The following is a 20999-nucleotide window of genomic DNA, read 5'->3' as shown; positions in this document are numbered from 1 at the left end:
TTTCTTATTACTTTCTTTTTTTTTTAAGATTTATTTTTATTTATTTATACAAGCACTGGGGTACAGTCAGAAGCGCGGGAGGGTGAGAGAATTCACCAGAACCAGAGCGGGGAGCAGAGCAGGCAGAAAGACCGAAGTACACTGCTGAGGGGAGCAGCGGGCGGCAGGAGAGGTCTGCGCGCCATGTGGGACCCTCCTCCGGTGGCCGGGGAGCAGCCGGGGATCGAACCGGCACAGCAGAGGCTGTGGGCAGCTTCGCAACCCAGCGCTCAACCACTGCGCCACCGGGGAGTCCCCTTATTACTTTCATTTTAATGAACAAGTTGCAGAGAGTAGTATGCACACCTCTTAATGTATATTCCTAAGATTTAGATCCTTCAGTTTCCTTGGAGTCAATGCCATCATAATGATTGATGAGATTGTGCACATAATTTTTCCTTTGTGAGAATGTCCTTCATTAGAGCCTTGGAATCCATACTCTTTGATTCTTGCATTTTTTCACTTAAAATAATTGGGGTAATGTTATATTCTTAGCTGTATCTATAGTAGAATTTTAAATTGCAAGGTGGTATTCCATGCTGTTTTATCTTTTTACTTCTTTCCCCAGTTGAGAACCCTTTATACTGTTTCCAGTGTTTGGTGATTATAAACAAAGCTCATAAAAATGCATGTCTAAAATTCTTGCACAAACACAAGTTTTTATTTCATTTAGGTAATTATCAGGGAGTTTTGTTGAACCTTGGTAAATATACTTAATTGAGCAGAAATTGTAAAACTATGAATTGCCTCACAATTTTACAATTCACAAAACTGTATGAATTGCAAGCACATTCTGGTTTCATCACATCTTTGTAGCATTAGGGACTTAAATATAAAAATTTAATTTAAATATATTTTATTTTCAATTCTCTTTATAGAAGGTGTCTTGTGTTCCTGTAACTACTTGTTTTATTATTCAACTTGTGTTATCTGTATAATCATGGCCTGAAAATGATTTCCTTTCAACAAAAACCCATAGATCCATTTCTCTCTCTCTATGGTCTCTAAGTCATACTCTCAAATAGAATTATCACAGCTTCCTCACTGCAGGCATGTGGGGTCGTTATAGGTTTGTTCTGTGTAAATGTGTGATTAGGCATCAAATTGTCTAGTACCTAAGTCATTGGACTCCAGCTTCTCATGCATAAGAGAGACATAATGGTATCATGCCATCCTCATAGGGCTGTGAAGAACTTTTTCAAATCCCATATATACAAACTAGAGAAAATATCTAACATACCAGGTGACCTGAAATGTTCAATATTAACTCTTACTAAATATTGCTACAGCGTGTTTCACAAAATAATCTTGTCTGAACATTACATCTGCTTCCCTACATGTGCCTGCCCATTGTGGGTGCTACGGGACATGTGGCAGTTGCAGACCATGGTCTTAGAAAAATTTGATGTGTCATTTCTAGTGAGGTGAAGCACACCCTAATTCTCTCCAGTTACCCCTCTCCTGCTACAGGGATTGAAGAGGCTTCATGTGTGGACAGTGCAGCTGTGGATGGGGAAGCCTCATAGCCTTGAATGAGCACCCAGAGGGAGCCCTGTACATGGCCAAGCCCCTGGCTGATGGGCATGGAGAAGAGTATGTGAGACGGAAATCAGCAGGGACTGAATAGAGGTTCTCACACATCATGTCAATTCCTGGATTCTGTAAATATTGCATGAGTCAGAATACATTGCACATGTAATTAGATTAAGAGCACTAAGAGGATGCAATTACCTGGATAATCTAATAATCAGTGTCTTTACAAAAGAAAGGCATTAAAAAGAGTAGATATTGGGGCCTCCCCTGGTGGCGCAGTGTTTGAGCGCTGGGCTGCGAAGCTGCCCGCAGCATCTGCAGTGCCAGTACAATCCCTGGCCGCTGGGGAGGGTCCCACATGGTGCACAGACCTCTCCTGCGGCGTCCACTGCTCCCCTCAGCAGTGTATTTAGTTGGTCTGCCTGTTCTGTTCCCCGCTCGGACTCTGGTGAATTCTCTCACACTCCTGCGCTTCTGACTGTACCCAATACTTGTATAAATAAATAAATAAATCTTAAAAAAAAAAGAAGAGTAGATATTGTATGTTTCAAGGGTCCATCCTTTTAATGATGAAATACCCTCTGAATCAAAATTGTTAGAACCCTGGAAATAGATGAGTGAATGTTGAGTGAAGAATATGGTGATGCAAATGTGGAGTTCAAAGAAATACATGTCCACTATTCAAGGGTCACTCTTAGAATTGCAGGCTTCAGAGACCGCAGCTAACAAAGAATGTCTTTATTCTAGAAAACTTACTAAACAAAAATTTACATCCCACAGAAAGAAACAAGGAAAATCTCCCATCAACATCGGGTACTTTAAATTTACTTAGGTCTACTGAAATTCTTTTAACATTATTCAGAGTTTTCAGAGTATAATTCAGTCAAATATTTGGTAGTTTACAGGTGCTTATTGAGAATCTACTAAGCAACTCAGACATTAAGCATGAGGATCATTTTAATGAAAACATCAGTGATCTTTGAATTAGTAGTCTAGTTGTAGAGAGAGAAAATATAGTAGTGAGGAAATAATCTTTATTTAGGCAATGTCTATTAAGCTGTGAAGAATCACACAGAGTGTAGGAACAGTACGTAAAGTGCCATTTATGTAGAATCTAAACAGCAGGGACAAAATCCCTAAATTAGAAGCTTGCTTGGAGTTGCGAGGAATTTGTGATAAAATCATTGTGAATTAACTGGTAAAAAAACTGGCAGAGTGAAAAGATATAATGCAATAACAAACTGAAAAATTTCTAAGCAACGTAATCATCTATATATCTGTAGACTTAAAATACATTATCAATGTCTCAGTTATTTTTCAAACAATGTGCAAGTGTGCTGTCATCTAAAAGAAATTGAAAATGCTTTTATTTTTCTTCTTCGTTTTCTGTGTTGTGACTATTTTCCTTTTGAAAGTAGTGTGAGAAAATATCAGCCCAGCAAAATGACTCAGACAAGGTAGAATTTTTTATTTTTTTATGATGCCAAGTCTATATTCTCTCAATAAAATATGCCAATGAAATAAACACATAGTATTATGACCGTATCCCATTTCCCCCCCTCAATTTAGGACTCAGATTATTTTAGTACTAAAAACACCTTGATATTTTTTATATACCAATATCCCAGTTTAATATTTAAGTTAGTTTTGTTAAAAACAATACTCTCATTTACCTCCTGCTAATTTTCTGCTCCCATGTATTCATAGTGCACGTGGCAGAGAAAAGGCATGTAAACAAGTGAATAAGTCAAATATCCCTAATATGTATTTTTGACACACAGAACCACATATTTTATGCTTTTCATTTTCCATTATTATTTGAGTATCATTTTAGGACTTAATGGTTATCTTAGATTGTAATAAGCCAGTGATGAAGATGGAGAGTATTCAAAGTTGCTAATTATGGCCCTTCCTGGTGGCACAAGGGGTTAAGCGCAAGCACTGTGAGTCTATCCTCAGCCTTTGCAGTATGAGTTCATTCCCCAGCAGGCCAGGGAGCTACCTACATGGTGCAGCAGACCTCTCTACTAAGCAACTCAGACATTAAGCATGAGGATCATTTTAATGAAAACATCAGTGATCTTTGAATTAGTAGTCTAGTTGTAGAGAGAGAAAATATAGTAGTGAGGAAATAATCTTTATTTAGGCAATGTCTATTAATGTCTCTGCTTCACCCACTGCACCCCTCAGCAGTATATTTCAGTCAGTCTTCCTGTTCTGTTTCCCACTCTGCCCCCACACATCTGGCCTGTATCCCAGTTCTTGTATGCATAAATAAAAAAAATATTTATAAAAAAGAAAATAGCTAATCATGACCCCTGCAATTTAAAATCATAATCTCAGAGATATTTTTATCTTCTCACCCACCTTCTTGATGGCATTCTTTACCTCCTTATTCCTCAGGCTGTAGACTATAGGGTTCAGCATGGGGATGACCATTGTATAAAACACAGATGCCTTTTTGTCTGTGTCCATGGAATGGCTGGAACTGGGCTGCAAGTACATGAACATGAGCGTCCCAAAGAAGATGGATATGGCAGTGACGTGAGAAGCGCAGGTGGACACAGCCTTCTGATAGCCTGCAGATGAGCGCATCTTTAGGATGGTGATAAAAATGAATATGTAGGATACAAAGATAACAGAAAGGGAAGAAAATACAATGAAGGTGTCTAAATAAAGAAGAACCATCTCATTAAAATGTTTATCAGAACAAGAGAGAGACATGACTGCTGGAACATCACAGAAAAAATGATGGACTACATTGGAGCTGCAGAAAGTGCCACTGAATGCTTCCCCAACTTGGATGGAGGCATTCAGGAAACCAGCAGCATAGCAGGCTATGGCCAGACTCGCACACACACCTGTGGTCATGATGGTGGTGTAATGCAGGGGTTTGCACACGGCGGCATAGCGGTCATAGGCCATTGCAGCCAAGATGAAAACCTCCCCGGCGACAAAGGCTGCAAAAAAGAACATCTGAGCAGCACATGCATTGTAGGAGATGAGCTTGTCTCCTATGAACAACCCAGCTATGACCGTAGGGGTGACAGCTGTAGAGTAACAGAAGTCCATCAGAGACAGGTTACTGAGGAAGAAGTACATAGGCGTGTGGAGACGAGAGTCCAACAGAATCAACAGGATCATTCCCAGGTTCCCGATGACATTTATGCCATATATAAGAGTGAGGATCATTACCAGTGGGATTCGTAGGCTTGTGACTTTGGTCAGTCCTAGGAGGATGAACTGGGTCACTTCTGTGGTGTTCTCCATGGGGGTTGTTTAGAAATCAGATGTCCTAAAGCAATAAGATACAAAGGAATATAGTGTTTGATTGAAAATTACAATGAAACTTAAATATTTATATACCAGGGTTATTATTTCATTATAGCAAGAGTATGTGTCTAAGACCATCTGTACCTAAGACATGACCTTCAATGCTTAATTTAATGAGAAAATTATCTGGAATTCTGAAGTGATGAATAAGAATCTTCATGGATCATCTCATCGTTTTTTTTTTATTCTTTTATATTTTTATAGTTAATGGTTTTCTTTTCTTTCTTTCTTTTTTTTAAGATTTATTTGTTTATTTATTTATACAAGCACGAGGTACAGTCAGAAGCGCGGGAGGGTGAGGGTCCCGCATGGCGCGCAGACCTCTCCTGCTGCCCGCTGCTCCCCTCAGCAGTGTACTTCGGTCCTTCTGCCTGCTCTGCTCCCCGCTCTGGCTCTTTTATATTTTTAAACTAAGACTTGGAAAGTTTATTGAATTTTCCAACAGAGCCATCATGAAATTTATAAATGAGCACTCAGCCTTGCTAGATATAAAATTGTACACTGCTTCGACACTACATCTCTTTTCACTGATTCTTCTCAACCATTTGTGAGGTTGAGTTAGTTATTATTTTCACTTACATTGTGAGGCACAAAATGAGAAATTTATTCATAGTTCCACAATTACAGTTTTCATAAAAGCACACATTGTGTATAAGAGCTTACCTTCTGCTTGATAACAAACAACAGTTAATCCTAAATAGTGTAGTCATGGAATAATGCACATACTCTGTTAGAAAATCTCTGTGCAGTACTGGCACAGATTCCAACGTCTAAGGCAGGAAACACAGTAGAAAGAACACCATTAACCTGGGCTCAAGTCCTGAATCTACCATGTGTTTTTCCTGGCTTTCTCATTAATTTAAAATAGACATAATAAAATTACATATTTCAAGAAGCCCACAGATTTGTCTTAGCAAATAACAAAATAAGCCCACAGATTTGTCTTAGCAAACAACAAACCATCATCACAGTTTCTTATTTTTACCCCTCTCTCTTCTCTGTTTTGATTGCCCTCCATACCTCTCCTTTGCTGTATGACTCATCTATGGTCAGCTTGCTAGTTTTGTCTTTTTTTTTTTTACCTTTGGACTGATATCTTTATAGTCCACCTGTAAGACCATCCAATATTTATCTTTTTTCCTTCTGACTTGTCTATAAAACAAATTGATACATTTAGGGGGTATCATTTTAAAGTCATTCAATATAATTTTTACATTGGAATGTTTTCTTGGCCATTGCTGAAAATTTGTAGGAAATCCTAAGATCAGAAGGACTGCATTTGCAAACCATCATCATTCAGATGAACACATGATGTTCAAAGTGTCTGGGGCCAAAGTCTGGTCATTTATATAAAGCTCCCGAAGTCTCAGTGGATACCAGGGTTAGTGCATGGGGACCGAGAGTGGATTATAAAGACATGAGGTTCTCAGGAGATGTCCCCCATGAGTGCACCTGTGGCTTCTCACTCTACTTTCCAAGGGACAAAGTAATCAAACTGCCCATAGGAATCACATAGCATAATTTGAGGGTATACAGACGTATTTGCATTGCTATTTCATATTATTTTCATTTTTAATAAAAAAGTTGCAGAGAGTAGTATACACACCTCTTTTCTCACATAATTTTGCCTTTGTGAGAATATCCTTCATCAGACCCTAGAATCAACAGTCTTTGATTCTAGCATTTTTCACTTAACATAATTCAGCTTAAGTCCATGAACATCATTACCTGTATCTATAGTGGAATTTTAAATTGCAAAGTAGTATTCTATGCTGTGACCTTATATGTTTTTCTTCTTTCCTCAGTTGAGAACCTTTTGTTTTGTTTCCAGTCTTTGGTGATTATAAACAAAGATGATAAGAAAGCTCATCTAAAATTTTTGTGCAAACACAAGTTTTTATTTCACTTAGTAAATATCAGGGAGTTGTTTTGAACCTTTGGTAAATATACTTAAATGAGTAGAAATTATGAACCAGAGACACTTTTAGGGGGGCGGGGGCGGGAGGGGAGGGATTGGGGTCAGAATGGGGGCGGCAATTGTATGGGGAATATAACAATAAAATTTATAAAAAAAAAAAAAAAAAAAAAAACTATATGATGTGTCTCACAATTTTACATCCCCAACAGCAAACATATTCTGGTTTCTTCTCATCTTTGCAGCACTAGGTATATATATACATATATATATATAATATATATATATATTATAAATATGTATATTTTTTAAAAAGATTTATTTATGTGTACAAGTATTGGGGTACAGGCCAGAGGTGTGGAGGGTGAGAGGATTCACCAGAGACAGAGTGGGAACAGAACAGGCAGATTGACTGAAGTACACTGCTGAGGGGAGCAGCAGGCGAGATAAGAGAGGTCTGCTGCACCATGTGGGTATCTCCCTGGCCTACGGGGAATCAAACCGGCGCTGCAGAGGCTGCAGACAGCTTCACAAAGCTGTGCTCAAACTGCTGTGTCACTGGGGAGGCTCTTTTTTTGCAAAAATTTTATTAATTAAATTTTTCTTGTATCAATGTGGTCCCCATATTCTCCCACCACATATCACTGGTAAACCATCATCACAGTTTCTTATTTTTACCCCTCTCTCTTCTCTGTTTTGATTGCCTTCCATACCTCTCCTTTGCTGTATGACTCATCTATGGTCAGCTTGCTAGTTTTGTCTTTTTTTTTTTTTACCTTTGGACTGATATCTTTATAGTCCACCTGTAAGACCATCCAATATTTATCTTTTTTCCTTCTGACTTATTTCAGCTAGCATAATCCCTTCCAGCTCCATCCATGTTGCTACAAATAGCATGTTTGTCTTTTTTGATTGCTGAGTAATAGTCCATTGTATAAATTTACCACAGTTTTTTGATGCATGTGTCTATGTTGGGGCATTTGGGTGGTTTCCATATCTTGATTGTTATAAATAGTATAGCACTAGGTGATTTCCATCTTAAATTTTAATTTAAGTTTTATTTTTAATTTTTAATTTTATATTTTAATTTATGTTTTATTTCTGCTCTTTGTTAAAGATGTCTTATTGAGTACCTTTAACAATTTGTATTATCATTCAGTTTGCATTAACACTATAATCATGACCTGAAAATATTTTCTTTTTCACAAAAACCCATAGATCCATTCTTTCCTTCACATGATCTCTCAGCTCATACTCCCAAGCAGAAGTATCACAGCTTCCTCATGCAGGCATGCAGGGTGGTTACAAGTTTTCTCTATGTACAAGTGTGATTTGGCATCAGATTGTTTAAATAATTTAATAATCTAACTTCAGCTTTTCATACATGAGAGGGAGATAATAACATCATTCCATCTTCCTGGGATTGTCAAGAAGATTTGTAGATCCCATACATACAAAACAGAGAAAGTTTCTAACACACATGAGGTATTCTGAAATTTTAAATATTAACTATTAATGGGTCACAATATTGTTTAAATAGTAGAGTTTAACATTATGTCTGCTTCCCTACATGTGCCTGCTCATTTTGGGTACAATAAGACTTGTGTTATAGGCTTAGAAATAATTGACATGTGTCATTTCTGGTGAGGTGAAGCACACCCGTTACTCTCCAGTTCTACAGGGATTGAAGAGGCTTCACGTGTTGACAGTGCAGCTGTGGATGGGGAAGGCTCATAGCCTTGGACGAGCACCCAGAGGGAGACCTGCATTTGGTCATAGTCTTATAGTTTCATTGTATAGGTACATCACCTCCTGGCTAGATTTATTCCTAGTATTTGATTCTTCTTTATATAATTGTGAATGGAAATTAGTTTCTTAATTTCTATTTTTTCTCTTTTATTGCTTATATAACGAGATGCAACAGATTTTTATATGCTGATTTTGTAACCTGCCACTTTACTGTATTCATTTATTATTTCCAATAGCTTTTCAGTGGAATTTCTAGGTTTTTCTTTTTTTTAAAGATTTATTTATTTATTTATACAAGCACTGGGTATAGTCAGAAGTTCAAGAGGGTGACAGAATTCACCACAGCCACAGCAGGGAACAGAACAGGCAGATCAATGAAATACACTGCTGAGGGGAGCAGCAGGCGCAGCAGGAGAGGTCTGTGTGTCATGTGGGACCCTCGCCGGCGGCCGGGGATTGAATCAGCACTGCAGAGGCTGTGGGCAGCTTCACAGCCCAGTGCTCAACCATTGCGCCACCAAGGGAGGCCCTCTCTAGGTTTTTCTTTACATCATCTGCATCTATATTTGCATTATATCATCTGCAATTAATCATAGATTCACTTCTTTTCCAATCTGAATTAAATTAATTCCTTTTATTTCCTGTTGTCTGACTGCTTAACCTCAAACATTTAACATGAAGTTAAAAGGAAGTGGTAACAGAGGAAATTCTTGCCTTGTTCCTGACCTTAAAGAGTAAGTTTCAGTTTTTCATCATTAAGTATTATACTGATTGTAGTTCATGATATATGCCTTGATTATATTGAGGTAGGTTTATTCTGTTCCCATTTTGTTTAGTTTTTTAAAAATCATAAATAGGTGCTGAATCTTATGATAGGCCCTCTCTGCTTGTATTGATATTATAATATTATTTTTATCTTTTCTTTTGTCAATAAAATGCATTATATTAATTGATTTATATATATTAAACCATCCTTGCATCCCTTGTTTAAACCCTATTTCATCATGATGTTTAATGATCATTGTGATGCATTGTTGAATTCAATTTGCTAGTATTTTGTTGAAGATTTTTGTGTCAATATCTATGAGGTATAAACTGCAGTTTTATTTTCTTATACTGTCATTGTCTGCATCAGAAAATGTGTCAGGGAACACTTCTTTGGAATTTTTAGAAATCATTTGAGCATGATGGACTTAAATACTTAAAGGATTTGGTAGAATTTGCTTGTATAGTTATAATATAATATAATATAATATGGTCTTGAGTCAGCTCAACCTGTAGAGTATGCCTGAGCACTAGGTACAGCACTGGTTAAGGATTGTAGCTGAGACAAAGCTGCAAGCCAGGCATTTTGCTTTTTGCTTTTCCAGTGCAGTCTTACCCTGGGGTGTATGCTATGTTAAGACCAGGTGTTTAAACTCTGGTTAATGAAGGTGTCCCATTGTTTCCATTTTGATCCTGAGTGTTTGTGTGCGGGGTACAGGGGAGACAGTGGCAGGTGTTTAGAATATCATAGCCTTATGGCAGCAATGAGGTGACACAGGTAATTCAACTTGGCTCATCTTATTGGTTGGTCTCCAGATGTTTTAATTTGGAAGGCTTAAGCTCAAGTCAGTTACTATCACTCTACATGCAAAGTCCTTTAGTTCTCTAATGGTGCTCCTTCTGTCCTGAATGTCACTTCTGTGCGCCCACTTATCCAGTTAGTACTCGGTCTGCAATATGGGTATGTTGGGTCTCCCAGCATGGGTATGTGCCCCCCAGTCAATAGTTGTAGGGCATTTTCTATGGCAGTTACCCCTCCTGTTCATGAGTTCTACTGCTCTAATATGCTTCGAACACAGTTTAATTAGTTTTTTATACCCCTTTCCACCAGATTGTCGTTCCTGTTGTATGCTATAGTCATCAGGCTGTCTGTTAGGGGTTGTTAACTTTGTGCTGCAATTTAGTTGTGACTATATGGAGGAGACCAGCCTGGCATCTTCACTGTGTCATCAACTTGTGAAACTTTAGCTAAAACTTCTGTCATGCCATGTAGTTATCATTACTTTTTTGTGGTGAAACATTTAAATTCTAGTCTCTTAACAACTTTGAAGTATTGTATAATACTGTCTTGTGGACTGTCATTAAGCTGTGCATCAGAGCTCTAGAATTTATTCATCTTCATCTTCTGGTTGCAAGTTCAGATCCTCTCAGGGTACCTGAAGCCTTTTAAAATATCTTTTTTAATAAAGACATCTTTTTGTTTGTTATTTTGGGAAAATCTTGGTGAGTGTCTCTTTAGATATTGTTTCTGCCATATTATTTCTCCCTTCCTTTCTTTGTTTCCAAATCATATTCAAAGAACCTTTTCATTATGTTCCTCATGTATTTTATGGCCTTTTCTTTAATTTCTGTGTTTTGCTCTACTTTTAGCTTGGATATTTTTCTTCTGAGCCCTTTGCTAGCATAACATTTTGCTGTGTCTAATATGCTTTTTATCAAATATTGAATTCCTTTATCCAGTAAAGAAAATGAAGAAAAACTCAATCCATTTATTTTCCCTCCTGTAATTAGGCTCCTCAGTTCATGACTGCCTTGGTTATTCTTCACTATCTTTACACAACTTTAAAGAAACAGACTTAATTTCTACAGTTGTACTTACTGACACAATTAGGCTATTTCCATCTACATGGTTATAAGCCCTAATGGTCTTTTTTTACTAAATTGTGGACTAGATTTCTTAGTCATAAAATGATCCATAACAGAGCTGAGATCACTGTGTATACATGCCACAATCAATCAACCTCTCTTTTATTTTTAATTTTTTAATTAATAAATTTTATTTTTATATTCCCCATACAATTGCAATCCCTCCATTCTGACCCCAATCCCTCCCCTCCCGCCCCCCACCGCCCAAAAAGTGTCTCTGGTTCATAGTTTTTGTTGATTTTGATTTTCACTTTCTTATAGTTATTCATTTTCCTGGTCCCTTATTTAAGTTTTCTAGATTCCTGCTATGAGTGAGACCATCCAGTATTTTTCTTTTTCTTTTTGGCTTATTTCACTGAGCATGATCCCTTCCAGCGCCATCCATGTTGCTGCAAATTGCATGTGTTTATCTTTTTTGAATGCTGAGTAATATTCCATGGTATATATGTACCACATCTTCTTGATCCAGTCATCTATTTTTGGGCATTTGGGCTGTTTCCAAAGCTTAGCTATTGTAAATAGTGCTGCTATAAACATAGGGGTGCAGGTGTTCTTTGGAATTGATGTTTCTGTATCCTTTGGGTAAATACCTAGGAGTGGAATTGCTGGATCCTGTGGAAGCTCTATGTTTAGTAGGTCCAGAAATCTCCACACAGCTCTCCATAGTGGTTGGACCAGTTTGCACTCCCACCAACAGTGCAGAAGATCAAACTCTCTTTTTTTTTTTTTTTTTTTTTATATTTTAATTTATTTTTTTTTTTTTTAATAAATTTTATTGTTATATTCCCCATACAATTGCAGCCCCCCCATTCTGACCCCAATCCCTCCCCTCCCACCCCCGCCCCCCTAAAAGTGTCTCTGGTTCATAGTTTTTTGTTGATTTTGATTTTCACTTTCTTATAGTTATTCATTTTCCTGGTCCCTTATTTAAGTTTTCTAGATTCCTGCTATGAGTGAGACCATCCGGTATTTTTCTTTTTCTTTTTGGCTTATTTCGCTGAGCATGATCCCTTCCAGCGCCATCCATGTTGCTGCAAATTGCATGTGTTTATCTTTTTTGAATGCTGAGTAATATTCCATGGTATATATGTACCACATCTTCTTGATCCAGTCATCTATTTTTGGGCATTTGGGTTGTTTCCAAAGCTTAGCTATTGTAAACAGTGCTGCTATAAACATAGGGGTGCAGGTGTTCTTTGGAATTGATGTTTCTGTGTCCTTTGGGTAAATACCTAGGAGTGGAATTGCTGGATCATATGGAAGCTCTATGTTTAGTAGGTCCAGAAATCTCCATACAGCTTTCCACAGTGGTTGGACCAGTTTGCACTCCCACCAACAGTGCAGAAGAGTTCCTTTTTCTCCACACCCTCGCCAGCATTTGTTGTTGCTAGTTTTTTTAATATGTGCCATTCTCACTGGTGTAAGATGGTATCTCATGGTAGTTTTGATTTGCATTTCCCTGATGACAAGTGATGTTGAACATTTTTTCATATGCCTGTTGGCCATTCGCATTTCCTCTTCAGAGAAGTTTCTTTTAAGCTCTTCTGCCCATTTTTTGACTGGATTATTTTCTTTGTTGTTGTTGAGTCTCATCAGCTCTTTGCAGATTTTTGTGATCAGTCCTTTATCATTAGTGTTGGGTGCAAAAATGTTCTCCCAGTCGGTGGGGTTTCTCTTTGTTTTTGTTATTGTCTCTTTTGCTGTGCAAAAGCTCTTTAATTTGATGTAGTCCCAGCTGTTTATCTTTGCCTTCACTATCACTGCTTTGGGTGATGTGTCTGTAAAGATGTCTTTGATGTGCAAATCACGTAGTGTTTCGCCTATATTTCCTTCTATATATTTTATGGTTTCAGGTCTTATGTCTAGTTCTTTAATCCATTTTGAGTTGATTTTTGTGTATGGTGTGAGGTGGTGGTCAAGCTTCATTCTTTTGCATGTAGCGACCCAGTTTTCCCAGCACCATTTATTGAACAAACTTTCTTTGCTCCAATGCATATTCTTTGCTCCTTTGTCAAAGATTAGTTGACCATAAATCTGTGGGTTTATTTCTGGATTTTCTATTCGATTCCATTGGTCTGTATGTCTGTTCTTGTTCCAATACCATGCAGTTTTGATGATTATGGCTTTGTAGTATAGTTTGAAGTCTGGGAGTCTGATGCCTCCATTCCCTTTTTTTTTTCAGGAGAGCTTTGGCTATTCGGGGTTTTTGGTGATTCCATATGAATTTCATCAATAATTGTTCTATTTCTTTGAAGAATGACATTGAAATTTTGATTGGAATAGCATTGAATCTGTATATTGCTTTTGGTAGGATGGCCATTTTAATAATGTTTATTCTTCCAATCCATGAGCAGGGGATGTCTCTCCATTTCTTTGTGTCTTCTTCTATTTCTTTTAACAGTGTTTTATAGTTTTCTTTGTATAGGTCCTTTACCTCTTTTGTTAGATTTATTCCCAAATATTTGATTTTTTTTGTTTCAATAACAAAAGGGATGGTCTTTTTGATTTCTTCTTCTTCAGATTTATTGTTTGTGTATAGGAAGGCTACTGACTTTTGCGTGTTGATTTTGTATCCTGCCACTTTACTGAACTGATTGATGAGTTGAATTAGCTTTTCTGTGGAGTTTTTGGGGTTCTCTATGTATAATATCATATCGTCTGCAAATAGTGATAGTTTGACTTCTTCTTTTCCTATTTGGATTCCTTGGAAGAAACAGATAACATTCAAAGGAAAACCAATCAGGCTGACATCAGACTTCTCCGAAGAAACACTACGGGCAAGGAGAGAGTGGAGGGACATAGTCAACAGACTCCAAGAAAACAGATGCCAACCAAGAATACTCTATCCCGCAAAGCTCTCCTTACTCTTTGAAGAAAGAATATGGACCTTCCCAGACAAACAGAAACTCCGGAATTTCATTGCGACTAAACCCCCACTCCAAAAAATACTACAAGGAGTCCTAAAGCCAGAACCTCAGAGGGACGAATAACAATGAAAGAAGGCCAAAAAAAAAAAAAAGTTATTAAAAGAATAAATAAATAAAATCAAAGGAAAGACAAACACAATGGCAAATACAGATGTTAACATATCAATATTAACTCTAAATGTAAATGGACTAAACTCTTCAATATAAAGACACAGAGTGGCAGCCTGGATTAAGAAACAAAACCCAACCTTTTGCTGTCTCCAGGAAACACATTTAGCTACAAAAGATAAAAATAGGCTCAAAGTTAAAGGATGGAAAACAATCCTACAAGCAAATGGACCAAACTCTCTTTTAAATAACAATTATCACAAGTCCACTTACTGCACAAATTCTCTCATGATTTTCTGTAAGTCAGATGATAAATATTTTCAATTAGTTGGTATGTTTTTCCAGTGATTTCTGAACTGAATTGATTTGACAGGAGTGATGGAACACTTTATTTCAACTCATTGGATGACTAAGCACTCCACACTATCCACTTCTTTTTTTAGTGAATGTAAAGACTGAAAAAAGCCAGATTATTTTTCATGCCATTTGGCTAGATAGGTAGAAATCTATATCTACCTATATATTTTCTATCACCTATCCCTGTATCTGTAATCTATCTCCCATCCATATTAATTGTTCCAACTATTTTATATATTATCACATTATGATGTAAATAGTACTATTATCACAAGTGTTTTCCAAATATCTCATAGACAGATAATTGAGAAGTCTAGCATTTAAAAGTAAATGCAACTCTCTATAGTCTATGCTTACCATGCATATCAATGCATGTAACAACATGGACCTAGATGGAAAAAAAAATTCCTATTCATTTACAGAAGTGAGAATAGTCAGTATTCCTGCCAGGACAGGGAAAAAAGATATCCTTGTGGAATGTTGATGACTGATAAATGAATACATTGTATCACTGGGTGTAGGAATATATTGCTCAGTCATGTCTTAATTGAGTGGAGGTTAATTATTCATATCTTTTAGTAAGTCATTGGAACTATTCATTCTATCATGGGATTTTAGACATATAGGCTGTAAGTAATTCATTTCAGATAGATGAATAATCCTTAAGAAATGGTGGTGCACTTTCTCAAAATGATACCTATTCCCAAACAAATGGGAACAAATAATTTCCAATTTGAAGACAAATGTGAATCCCAATGACCATTGCTTTGGGGAGAACAAATTGGAAGCATCATTACAACCTTCCTGTTTTGTTCATGTGTTCCAAACCAGTAGCCATGATGATCAGGCATTGGGGATTTGTCTCGCTTTACTCGGGTTTTATTTTGGGAGGATGCTCCAGTGGAAACTGCCAAGGAAGAGGTCTAGTTACCTATATTGCATCTTCATTGCCTTCCTTTAGATTATGCCAATCCCCTTTAAATTTGGGGCCATTACTACATAATTTTCATTTTCCTTGGAATAGTCTTTCCCATGCTGGTGTATTCTAATGCCTGGTTAAAAAGCTAATTTAAAGAGAAAAATATTCTGACCAGTTAATGAAAATTAGATTTCTAGGGCCTCCCTGATGGCGCAAGGGGTTTGATGCAACCTTTGAAGTAATCCACAGCCACTGCCGCACAAGTTTGATCCCCTGTGAGCCAGGGAGCAGCCCACATGGCGCAGCAGACCTCTCTTGTCTCGCCCACTGCTCCCGTCAGCAGTGTACTTTGGTCAATTTGCCTGTTTTGTTCCCCACTCTGTCTCTGGTGCATCTCTCACCCCCCACACCTCTGGCCTGTACCCCAGCTCTTGTATGCATAAATAAATAAATCTTTAAAAAAAAAGAAAATTAGATTTCTACTGTTCACTTTCATTTTTCTACATGTAATTACATGTTTTTTCTATACATAATTATATATAACTGTCGTTTTGTTTTATATCTTTTAAATGCTCACTGGGTATTTGTCTATTTTCTCCATTAGTTATAAGTATCATGAGTGCAAGAAATATATTTATTTTGCACAAGTCTATTCCTTCATCATTATGGTTGAAGGCCATTTGGGATGAATAAAGAGTGAATGAGTTGGTATTTCTCAATGATACACACATCAAGTTGAATTAAGGAATGCATTTTTCCTGGGGTCCACTTGTTCAATGACAAAGCCTCTATCTCTGTTTCCCAACATTTATGCCAAATTGCAGTCTGAGATCATGCTGTGATTCAATTTGTGCATTATCAGAGAGAATTACTGCAAACAGTGTAGATACACCCGTGATTTTCCTCAACAGGCAGAGCTGAATCCCCAGACACTTAAACACTTGTTCCCTTGTTAGGGGAGATAAAGAGCTTTGCCTGCTTCCTAGTGTATTTGTCCCTTGAGACTTCCATGACTCTATAAGTCCCTCCTGATTCTCATTCTTTAATCTTTCATGTCTGCACATGGCTCCATTTTACCTCATACTAGAGGGTGCAGTCCAAGAACCAGAGTTCTTTGACCAGACACCTATTCATCTGATTTGTTAATAGTTGTCTAGTATTGATAATGACTTTTCTCCAGACAGTGATTTTACTAAGAGCATGCAATGCCAGGAAAAACCACCCCAGATAACAGGGATGCTTATTGCAATTATCGTGACTACCTCTTACCAAGTAGAAGGCATATTAGGGTTTTTCTTATCATAGTTAGTATTTGGGGAAGATGTTTTGAGGACTACCTTTCATTATTTCAGCTTTATAGATGGAGATATCAAAGCTCAAATAGATGAACTTATCTAAGAAAAGTGAGCACTAATAAGACTAGAACCCTGTTATCTTACTCAATTGCATTTTTGTTCCTCAGTTTCCCCCTGCCTCCAGAGAACTTTATAACTTTGGTCACACACTGAAGAACATCCCTATTTGCTGTTTTGTTCTTTCACAGACTGAATCTTCTGAGATCCTTGCTGTATTTTTCAGTGAGAAAGGTAAGCCTACAAATCTACTAGATCAAATCAACTGTCTGTATAAATTTGCATGAGTAGAGGTAGTAGGGAAATGCATCAAGGAAGCCATTTCTCCTTTTATAAATTCAGAGCTTGGGCTTGAATATCTTGAATAATTCTTATATTTTGTTTGTACTTCATGAGGCCAGATGTTACATGTCTAAACCTTATTGATATGCTAATAGAATATATTTATCTATATATTTATCATGTGACACAGAGAAAAGCACAAGGAATCACTTAGTGCGTACTTTGAGCAGGTTATTTAAACTATTTCAATTTCAATTTTTTTCCTTTCAGTAAATGTGAAAATAATGGTCATCTTAACTAACAAGTTTTAACTTTATTTTCACTTCAGGCAGACAGTTAAAATCAAATTTCACATATGACGAGAAGGTTGGTAAAAATTTTGAAATGATTCCTATCACAATGTATTTTTTTCCTGGAATTTTAATAATCTATATTTGTGGTATTACTTCAAATTAGCAGATCTGTACCAGAGGGTATTCTAGACACACTGAAAGGGTATCCTAGACACACTTCTCTGGAAAAGTGAGCCTCATGTCCCTAATAGCAGGAGTGAACACTGTCCAGAATCTCCATGCCCCTGTCATGAAGCTCACCTGTCTAATCACCTGTCTAGTCCCCACGCTCACCTAGAAGCTATAGGACTAATCACATTATTCTATTTACTCCTGTGTCACTCATTGTTAAGCTGAGGATTGCCATGCCAGCCCTCTGCTCCTACTGTGATGTCCACACACATTTTCTAGATGTCCAGATGTCTTTATTAATGAATTTGTGTGGGTTTACACTGTGGTAAATCAGCCACACTGTACTGCACCATCATGTACATCAAACTACAATGTAGACATTTTAGACTATGAACATGTTTTATTGACCTGATTTTCCCTATCATATAACACTGTTCTTGACACACCTGCAAAAATGTCGGTTGAAAGAATTAATTCAAATTCACATTAATTTTCCTGAGCTATTCTAGTTTAGTGTAAACAATAATTTATGTTTGATTTAGAAAAATCAAACTGGGAGTTTGAGCTCTTTTAGTAACTAATATGATGATGTTGCTTAAGTCTTTTCTTCACTTTTACTTAATTCAGTTTTCTATGAAGTTAGGAAAGTGGGATGCACTATCTAAAAATTCTTTAATCTAGAACACTCTACCATATATTAAAAATTTAAATTTGTATTTTTTGTCATGCCATGCTTTAGATCTAAGACTCATGGAAACAAGTTATTGTAATATTGAAATAAATCACAGAATATGTTGATGGATATCAGCACAGTCTTCCCTCCATTTATCATTGTGCTTCTGTTTCCTCAGGGCTATAGGAAAGTCACATAAATTCCAAATAATCCTCATGGAGAACAATACAGAAGTGACTGCGTTCATTCTTGTGGGGTTAAGTAATGACCCAAACCTGCAGATCCCTCTCTTCATAATCTTCTCTTTCATCTACCTTATCACTCTGTTTGGGAACCTGGGGATGATAGAGTTGATTCTATTGGATTCTAGACTCCACACACCCATGTACTTTTTCCTCAGTAACCTCTCTCTGGTGGACTTTGCTTACTCCTCAGCCGTCACTCCCAAGGTGATGGCAGGATTCCTCACAGGAAACAACATCATCTCCTACAATGCTTGTGCCACACAGTTGTTCTTCTATGGAGCATTTATCACTGCTGAAAGTTTCCTCCTTGCCTCAATGGCCTATGATCGCCATGCAGCTGTGTGTAAACCCCTCCATTACACCACCACCATGACGACAGGTGTGTGTGTGTGTCTGGTCACAGGGTCCTACTTCTGTGGTTTCCTGAATGCCTCCATCCACACTGGGGACATTTTCAGTCTCTCCTTCTGTAGGTCCAATGTGGTTGATCACTTTTTCTGTGACGCGCCTCCTCTCCTGACTCTCTCCTGCTCAGACACCCACACCACTGAGATGGTAATGTTTTTTGTGGTGGGTTTCAATGTCCTCTTTTCTGTCCTGGTCATCTCGATCTCCTACCTGTTTGTATTCAGCACTATTCTGAGGATGCATTCATCTGAAGGACGTCAGAAGGCCTTTTCCACCTGTGCTTCCCACCTCACTGCAGTCTCCATCTTCTATGGGACGGTCATCTTCATGTACTTACAGCCCAGCTCCAGCCATTCCATGAACACAGACAAAATGGCGTCCGTGTTCTACACCATGATTATCCCCATGCTGAACCCCATTGTTTACAGCCTGAGGAACAAGGAGGTGAAGAATGCCTTTAGAAAGGTTATGGGAAAGACAAAATCTTCAATAGGATTAATATTTTAATTATTTCAAATCTGCAATAGGCAGTTTCATCCATTTCAGATCTTCCTAAGGAAAATATTTATCTGTGAGTTCCTAAATTTTATGATTTCTTGAAGCGATTTCCACAACTGTTGTTTACCCAAAGTAAAAGACTCTTAAAAATGAGATCTAGGAATAATAGCTTCAGAAGAATCACTCATGGAAATGGAATTCTTAGTGTAAATATTCTTAGCAAACAAATCCACAGCTACTACCATGTTAACACGTGTATTTACATATCTGAGCAAATGAGCTCATGGACATTTATGAGAAACTCATGGAATCTGCACACCTGCAGATGGAGAAATTAGTTAAAAAACATGAAATAGATATTATTATAACAGAATTTAGAAAAACTATTTTGGTGTCTGAGAACATATTCTTAATATAAGCATTTTAACTTATTTTTATAGTATACTTCATTTATATAAATATTTTTTTGTATTTGGTTTTGAAAAATTAAATTTCACTTTCACTTTTTGCATATAAAAAGAATTAGGTTATATTTTTAAAAACCTTATGAAAATAGTGATCGATAGGTAGAGATAGTAGAAGGTACTGGGAGAAAAAGTATGTATATAACCTCCCCCCACACATATAAGCCTCATTTTCAGTTAAGAAAATGTAGAATTAAAGAGGTTATGTGCTTTCCTCAGGTGCTTCTTTACTATTTCACAGTATTCTGTTTGTAAATAGAAAATGAGGGTCTTTAGTGACTTTGTAAGGGTTATCACTTCAACATGAATGGGTGTATCTTAAGGTGTTTTCCCTGGATCTGGATGCAGATTCATTTCCAATATTCACTCTGGAGAAAGTCTGGCATGTACTAGAAAGTATGGGCATTCACTTGTATGAATGATGACCAAAGGAGCTCTGTGCAGGGTGTGTCATGTCAACCAGTGAACAGACACTAGGGAAAAATTGTTGAGGCATAGAACTCCCAAGAGAACAGAATCCTATGAGAACAATCATATCTCTTCTCTAGGGAGGAAGCAATTATGAAAGGATAGCAATTGTTATGTTGAGTATCACATAAATTTTTGTAAATATTTTTATCCATGAGTTCTTTAAGCTTTGCATAGAGATTTGTATGTCTGTGTTAGAGCATGTCCTTAATGATCTAATAGTTTAATAGTTTTCAAGTTTTTTTTCCTGTGCTTACTTACATACAGGCTGGCTTATGTGCATAATTTTTTGTAATCCTCAGAAATATATTGGAGCATTTCAAATTCTCTTATGGATTCCTCATCTTACAAAAAAATTACTTTGAAGATGTTGTCAGATTATTGTTTGCCTCAACTGGCATTAGTGTCTTGGGCAATTTCATTGATAAACAATTGTCACTTAGTCATTTTGCCAACACCATACAAATAGGAATTTTCTCACAGAATGAACAGAATAAAGTGTAATAAAGACAACATCTGTATGGGCTTTACTAGAGAGCTTTCAGATAAGTAAACCAGTGACATTTCTCATGTG

General features: G+C 37.1%; 2 protein-coding genes across 2 annotated transcripts; one reads left to right on the top strand and one right to left on the bottom strand.

The window, feature by feature from the left end:
• Positions 1-3903: 3903 nt before the first annotated feature.
• Positions 3904-4842, bottom strand: LOC119254338 (olfactory receptor 5B3-like). Its single transcript, XM_037521446.1, has one exon. The coding sequence runs from the start codon at positions 4840-4842 to the stop codon at positions 3904-3906; it is 939 nt and encodes a 312-aa protein (XP_037377343.1).
• A 13712-nt stretch (positions 4843-18554) lies between these two features.
• Positions 18555-19502, top strand: LOC119254336 (olfactory receptor 5B12-like). The gene has a single exon (XM_037521445.1). The coding sequence runs from the start codon at positions 18558-18560 to the stop codon at positions 19500-19502; it is 945 nt and encodes a 314-aa protein (XP_037377342.1). The 5' UTR covers positions 18555-18557.
• Positions 19503-20999: the final 1497 nt, after the last annotated feature.

Source organism: Talpa occidentalis, unplaced genomic scaffold (assembly GCF_014898055.3).
Source record: "Talpa occidentalis isolate TD23 unplaced genomic scaffold, MPIMG_talOcc4v2.1 talOcc4.3, whole genome shotgun sequence".
Taxonomy (NCBI): domain Eukaryota; kingdom Metazoa; phylum Chordata; class Mammalia; order Eulipotyphla; family Talpidae; genus Talpa; species Talpa occidentalis.
This window is presented reverse-complemented; position numbering and strand designations above follow the sequence as displayed.